At 35.8% G+C, this 7,935-nt stretch overlaps 1 protein-coding gene across 1 annotated transcript; it reads right to left on the bottom strand.

Annotated features, from left to right (window-relative positions):
* Nucleotides 1-2,711: 2,711 nt before the first annotated feature.
* Nucleotides 2,712-6,589, bottom strand: LOC114647570 (trace amine-associated receptor 1-like). Its single transcript, XM_051924166.1, has 2 exons — nucleotides 6,520-6,589; nucleotides 2,712-3,891 (listed from the first exon to the last, which is right to left on the bottom strand). Exon 2 carries the CDS (start codon nucleotides 3,857-3,859, stop codon nucleotides 2,825-2,827), a length of 1,035 nt encoding a protein of 344 aa, XP_051780126.1. The 5' UTR covers nucleotides 3,860-3,891; nucleotides 6,520-6,589; the 3' UTR covers nucleotides 2,712-2,824.
* Nucleotides 6,590-7,935: the final 1,346 nt, after the last annotated feature.

Here is a 7,935-nt window from a genome sequence, read left to right as displayed (position 1 = left end):
AGGGACACGCAAGACACCCCATGGGGGGAGATTTGTTGACCGAGTCGTTTCGCTGCAAGAGCAGATTGTCCTCTATTGCAGTGGAACATCAACAGCGCAAGCAGGAGGTACAAAAACGCAATAATGACAAGATGAGTAAACTCCACAAGCTTAAGAATGGGGATCATGTGCTGGTGTTGATCCTGTCCGATCCACATAAATTTCAGGCTGAATGGCAAGAGCTGGCAGTAATAGAAGAGCATATATCCCCAGTGAATTATAAAGTCAGGATTACCGAGCAATGGAAACCGGTATAGATTTTACATGTTAACCTTTTGAAGGAGTGGCATGACCACCACAAAGTCCTGGTCACATCCGCAGTGGTCTCCCAGGCTGAAGTTTCTATTTGGGAGGATATAACTGACATGCAGAAAGCACAATTGCTTTCACTGATTGAGGGGAACTCCAATGTCTTTTTTTCCCACACCTGGCCGGACAGACATTATCCATCCATCCATTTTCCAACCCGCTGAATCCGAACACAGAGTCACAGGGGTCTGCTGGAGCCAATCCCAGCCAACACAGGATGCAAGGCGGGAACCAATCCCGGGCAGGGCGCCAACCCACCGCAGGACAGACATTATGGAACACAAGATCTTAACTCTGCCCGATGTTACTGTACAGGTGCCCCATACCACCTACCAGAGGCAACAAGGAATGTGATACATGGCGAAGTCCAGCAGATGCTCCAGTTAGCTGTTATTCGTCCAAACAAAAGTGAGTGGCGAAGTCCTATCATACTTTTCTCAAAACCTGATGATTTGGTTCTGTATTGATTGTAGATGTTTAAATAAGATTTCCAAGTTTGACGCATACCCGATTCCGCGTGTGGATGAGCTGTTGGAGAAGCTCGGGCAGGTCTCGTATATTTCCACCCTAGACCTCACAAAGGGTTACTGGCAGGTGCCCTTGGAGGAGTCCAGTTGCGAGAAGACCGCATTTGCCACTTCAGACGGGCATTTTGAATTTATGGCACTCCATTTTCGTCCCCATAATGCACCATTGACCTTTCAGCGGTTGACGGACCAGATCCTACGTCCACATTCCACGTACATGGGTGCCTATCTTGACGATGTTGTCATTTTCAGTAATGAGTGGGAATCTCATCACGTCCGTCTTTGGTCGGTACTGAACAGTTTGCAGCTGGCGGGGTTAATGGTTAACCCAGAGAAGTGCAAGCTGGGTATGTCGGAAACCCATTATCTGGGATATTCCATGGGGAAGGGTTTGCTCAAACCTCAAATGGATAAGGTGGGGGAGGTGGTTGCGTATCCACTTTCCGAAACACAGCGGCAGGTTTGTGCCTTCCTCGGGCTAGCAGGTTACTACAATCAATTCATCCCCAATTTTGTGCCTCAGACAGCCCCCTCACTGACTTGACAAAGGGCAGGAACAATTGTAGTGTTGTCTGGACCGACTCCTGTGACAGAGCCTTCTCGGACCTAAAGGCCGCTTTATCCTCATTTCTGCAATCCGGACTTTTCAAAGGTGTTTAATCTGCTAACGGACGCAGGCACTTTTGGTTTAGGAGCGGTTCTCTCACATTTTGAGGGGGAAGAACACCCCATCATGTTTCTCAGCAGGAAGCTGCTGCCCAGGGAGCGTAATTATTCAACCATTGAAAAGGAGTGCTTAGTGAATAAGTGGGCAGTGGAGGCCCTCCGTTACTACCTATGGGAACAGCGGTTTACCCTGGTGACTGACCACGCCCTGCTTCAGTGGTTGTAGAAACAGAAGGATACGAATGCCCAGCTCACTCAGTGGTTTATCAGTTTGCAGACTTTTGCTTTTGATGTTCACCACCATCCCGGAGCTGCACACACCAATGCTGATGTTCTCTCCTGCCTGGCTCAGCTCAGCTTGGACAGATCCTTTGCCCATACCAGTGTGGACAAAGCTAAGGACCCCCCCCCCAATGGGACAATACGCCGAAGCACAACTGCCGTGTCTGTGGAGGACGGCTTGTCCATTGCCAAGGCAACTGCAGGTTTCCAGCACAGCTGCATAGCGCTGTGGAAGCAACTATGAGCTGATTGCAGTCTAGCTATAAGCACCTATTGTCAATGGGCGATTAAAGGAACATTATAAATATATAGAACAGTATTACTTAGCCACTGACCTGGTCCAGACCCTGCCTGTTTGCTGTGTCTGTGTATCGGAGAGTGGTAGATCCCACTACAATAACCATGCTGTTCCTGTTTCAAGTTGAATAAAGCTGGTTTCGCTAAAGTACTGAGTGTTTTGGGGTGCCAGACAGTGACTCATGCGTCACTATATATATACATATTTATATATATGTTCAAGTAACACATTTAATGATTCAAACAACAAAGATATACAGAACTTGATTGTGACAGGAGCATTAATAATATTTAGAAGGTAATGTAAATATAAGAAAGAATGCAACATTATTTAAAAATGACATTTATATGAATGATACCATAATGCTTGAAGTTGTTCAGTGGCACATCACATAAATTATTGTCAATTTAAATATATTTAATATACAACATTTACTAATATTGAAAGCACTAAAATATGTTTATTATTATGTTAAATAATAAAACAATCCAATAATAATATGATTATAATTAGATGCTAATTTGTTAATTATTGTTTTTCCTTGATAAACAAACCTTTTTCTATGAAGTTAGAAGAAAAATTAAATGGGGTTTTCTTCTTTTATGTTCGATTAATATGTGGATACTGAACATTGATTTAAAAAATGTATAAAAGTGTTACTATTTTCTCTAATTCACATAAATAGCATTATTGGTGTAATCATTTAGTCACTTATAAGTTTTGTTCTAGAAGAATTGTTTTGGAAAATCTTGCCAGTTGCAATTAATTTAAGGGCTTTTCTGAACCAACTGTAAAAGAAACCATACACAAGAGGGTTAAATGTTGAGTTCATGTAACCAAACCAGTCTAAGAGTTCAATAAGTAAAGGTGACATAACGTGATTCAAAAGGGGATCAATGATGTTGCACAAGAAATATGGGACCCAGCAGACAAGAAAAACTCCCATCACAATTGCCAGTGTTTTTGCAGCTTTTGTTTCTCTTCTATTTGATGCAGCTCTCTTTTTTTGTTCCTCGTGACATTGATGTCCTGCGTCTCTTATTGCCTTGGCCTGCCTACTAGCAACTGAAAAAATTTTTATATAAATGCATATCATAACAATCCCTGGGATATAAAAAGAGAATATTGATGATGAAAGACCTGATGCTTCATTTTGCATCAGATAACAGCTCCCCACACATTTTGTATTTACATATTGGTCTTCTATTCCTTTTATGTTTAACTCAAGGAACATAATTATAAAACCAAGTACAGCTGACAGAATCCAGCTGAAAACAATAAAGATGAATGTTACAAAGGCTGTAACAATATTTTTGTATCTGAAAGGATGGCACACAGCAAAATAACGATCAACAGATATTAGACACAGATGAATGATTGATGCGGTACAAAGCATTATAGCTGTACTGAGATGAAACTTGCAGAAAAAATCACCAAAATACCAGCAGCTTTCAGCAATTCGAGCCATGAGAGGTGGCATTAGACAGCCCCCTAAAAGTAAATCAACCAGTGCCAAAGAGAGGATGAGATAATTTGTTGGAGTATGAAGCTGTTTGAAGTGTGATATGGTAATAACAACCAAGAGGTTTCCACATACAGTCACAACGATGATTATGCACATCATTATATATATTATTAATGAATTGTTGACTGAATAGAGTTGTTTTGGACAAGAATTATTAAGTGAATCATAGCAGACTAGTGTATACTTTGGAATCCTGTTTTCCTTCAAATTCATTTTTTGTAGCCTGGAGTTTGAAGTGTCCTCTCCTAAAGAAAAAAATATAAACTCCATTATATGCATATTAGATCAGCCAATGTAAGTTAATAATATTTAACTTAGCACACAACAGTAAGATTTCAAAACTTTAGGACAAGGATTCTATTGAGTTGTTAGGCAAATGCAACATGTTGTTTAAGATAATGACTGTTAGTTAATATTAATGATAAGTATGATAGTTAGCACAACCAATCAGGGTTTGAGACCACCAAAGCTTTAACTTTTGACCATTTGACATTTTAAAAGCTAAATTAATGTTATTCTGCAAAATTATATTATACTATATATAACTTGGGCCATTAGTCCATATGGTAAACGTAAATATTGTAGCTCAGGGCCATGATGAGCAGGCTAATTAGTATTTTCTTGTTTTGTTTTTTTAAGTGCCATTTCCAAATCTGTCAATTTGACTGCCAAATCAAAAAGTGTATGTTTCTTATATATTATTAAAACCAGTTCACGTTCACAAAGAAAGACTTAATCATACTTGTTATTTCATACCAATCTCAGATTTTCTCAGATACAATCATTTAACTTGCAGGAAATCACAGTAAGTGGTGGTGATCTTTCCACTTGCAAAATATCTAATTTCTAGTGCTACTAAAAATTATTTTTAAATTCATTTTTTATTTCATCATTGTTTCCCAATTTGGACTGCCCTAAATTATATAAGATGATTGCAAGGTAAAAGCAAAAATGATTAGAGACTTGTTTATGGATTTTAGAATTTTGTATTTTTAAAAAAATAAATGCTGGACTGGTGATTAAATAGTGATTTGATTTGAAAAATAAACCAACAAAAACAAAATACTTCAAAGAACATAATCTTTCAGTATCTATTATTTTTCCTAAAACAATTAATTCTGTAAAATATACATGAACATGGTGCCTTTTCTCACAGCATCGAGCACAAGGCAACATCCAAACTTTATAGGGTGGTCCAGATCTAACTATGCAACTTTTAATGCAATGCAATGCAATAGGTGCATAATTAGATCTAGACCACCCTGTAGATAGGTTTTCTGTTGCAGGGCAAATTTTCAGGCTTTGTTTCCCCTTAAAAAGAAACATTATTGACTAGATTTATTAAAACATTAAATGGTCTTTCTCACATTATGTTACTACATATTGAATGCAATGTTTTCACTTTATAGTATATAATAAGAAATAATGCTTTGGCCAAAAAAGAGTAAGTGTAATTAATGGATATTTTTTAAAAAGATTGATTTAATATCAATGTGATATACAGTTTTGTAATGCTTCACAAAATACTAATGATTCCTGTAAATAATGTACTTAAATTTTACCATACTAATTGAAACATGTCATATGTGTTTTTATTTACATATTTTCAACTTTTTTATAAAAATAGATTAATTTACTCCCACAATCCAACTATTGTCATTTTGTTTTCTGCAAGGTAATGATATGTTTATGATTTTACTTAGTAAATGGCTACCAACTGAACACTGTTATGTACTTACTTAGTATTTTCTGTTACCAGCATCATTACAGGTAGTATACAGTATATTTTAAGTAATGTATTGCTAAGCTTTTGAAATGATCTCATTCAGTGATTTATAAGTAAATGTTATATATTCATTTTTCTGATGATGGTGATCAATATAGTTTATATAAATCTTCAAACTTTTTTATAACAGAAAATTGTGTATACACCATTTTACTTAGTTAAATCTTACAAATAGGAATAGTTTAGTTGAGCAGAGGAATTACTGTATATAAATTGAGGTTGATCTTGTTGCAGTTTAATATGAGTCCTGGTTTTATTTTTGTCTTATAAAGTTAATAGCTGAACATTTATTGTGATGTATCAGTAATAAAATGCATCTGTTGCCATTATGTTTTCGGCTGGGAAATTAAATGTTTATGATTTTACTTAGTAAATGGCTAACACCTGAAAACTGTTATGTACTTACTTAGTATCTTCTGCTACCAGTGTAAATGCAGGTAGTGTAAATCTAATGTTATTTGTTGCTAAGCTTTTTAAATGATTTCTTTTATTGAGGTGTTTTATAAATTAAATGTATTGATACTATATGCTATGCAGGATAATAATAAGGTATTGTTATATGAAATATTAACATTATTATTATTATTATATTATTAACATTCTCATTGATGCTTTCTGATGATGGTGATCATCATCATTTATATTAATCTTCATAGAATAAGTTTTTGATGATGTAAAATTGTGTATATAACATTTTATAAGTATTACTTACTTGAATCTTACATACAGCAATAGTTTAGTTGTGCAGAGGTATTATCTAAATTGAGGCTGATCTTGTTGCTGTGTAGTATGCATGCTTTTATTTTTGTTCTTATAAAGCAGATGTACTAATAGCTGAACATCTGTTCTGATGTATCAAGAATAAAATGTACATCATCATTTTAATTATTGTACTGTACCCTTGCAATTGTGGTTAGGTAAAACCTTGGCAATGCACGTAAAATGTATACATATATTTACTATATATATATATATATATATATATATATATATATATATATATATATATATATATATAGTTCACTTGTAATATAAAATGAATGTATAGTGAAACCAACACCCAAAACAAAGAAGTTAAGTCACATACCTTTGTTTGAACCCTTCTGCTGATACTGCACTGCTTTTCTTAATGAAGACTTTTATATACCTGACCTCAGCATAACAAACATGAAAAACTGGCTGCCTATCATTACCTTCCGGATTTATTGCAGACAGTTAAACAAACATGTTACCTTAACTACCCCAAGGATTGCTTCTTCTCCCTTTGGCATTCAAAGTTTTTTCTGGATTATTAGACAAGTAAAACAAAATAAATATTCCTTAAAAGCAGTATAAATATGTAAGTTGAAAACAAACAACATTGTTAAAACTGTCATTTTTTAATAACACAAATAACATATGCATGTGAAATAAAAACAGAAAAGAAAATTAGGCAGACAACATGCACTGAAAAAAGTTATTCATTCCCTTAATAAAAAATTCTTAAGTAACTAATAACAGTAGCTCTTGTGAGTTTGGTCCACATCTCATTGACAGTTCACAGAATGAAAGCTATCACTGTTACAGATTTTAAAATTTAAATTGACCAAATTTAAAATAACTAACACAGTGAACATCAGTGAGTTTATGCCTCATCTGTAGCAAATTATTCCATTTTAGCAAAAAAAAAAAGTAAAGCTAGTGTTTCTAAAGAGGAAAGGGCTACTTGTCCTACAATCTTAGAGATTACCAAGCAACATTATGATGCACACACCTTTGGACAGTACACTGTGTGTTTACTTCTCAGATATACAGGAAAAAACTAGAGTGTAGTGCAATGCAAAAAAAAAAAAACAAAAAAAAACACATTACTCTTTATGCGGACAGCAGAAGCACATCATCCACAAATAGTGACTTATACCTATAGCTTGTTTTTCACCATGTTGCGGGTTTGCCGATGTGCTATATTGTATTGTTCTTTGGTTGCTGCCTGAGAGTTAGTTACAGATGTTAACAAAGGTGACACTCATTATCATTCACCAGTGGTCCACTAACAAACTTGTGTCTTCTTGCTTTTGACATAGTATTGAATTTGTGAAAATGAAGACATTGTGGGTGTTCCCAGGGAACATTGCCACAGTATCCATAAAAATGATTGATGACACTTCAATGAGAAAAATATCACATTAGTTATTTCAAACAGCTGTCTTCTGGAAGAGGATGTAACATGTGAGTCTCTGTCTTGCACCCCAAAACACAAGACTGAGTCTCAGTACTTCAGCAAAACTAGCTTTATTGAAACTGGAACAGCAGTTATTTATTGTAGCGGGATCTACCATTCTCCTATACACATACACATCAATCAGGCAGGGTCGTGGCCAAGTAATCCTGTTCCCTGCATTTATAAGTTACCTTGCATCACCCATTGACGGCAAGCGCTTATAGCGAGACTGTGATTGACTCGGATCTGCTTTAGCAGCGAGCTGCGCTTCAGAATGCTCTTTGGCGTGTTATCCTGTTGGGT

This window comes from Erpetoichthys calabaricus, chromosome 3 (genome assembly GCF_900747795.2).
Source record: "Erpetoichthys calabaricus chromosome 3, fErpCal1.3, whole genome shotgun sequence".
Taxonomy (NCBI): Eukaryota; Metazoa; Chordata; class Cladistia; order Polypteriformes; family Polypteridae; genus Erpetoichthys; species Erpetoichthys calabaricus.
The sequence above is the reverse complement of the archived record's forward strand: the minus strand, read 5'-3'. Positions and strand labels throughout refer to the sequence as shown.

Bases quoted from the DNA above. Each gene is read 5' to 3' on its own strand.
- LOC114647570 (XM_051924166.1), bottom strand. From the start codon at position 3,859: ATGAATTTGAAGGAAAACAGGATTCCAAAGTATACACTAGTCTGCTAT.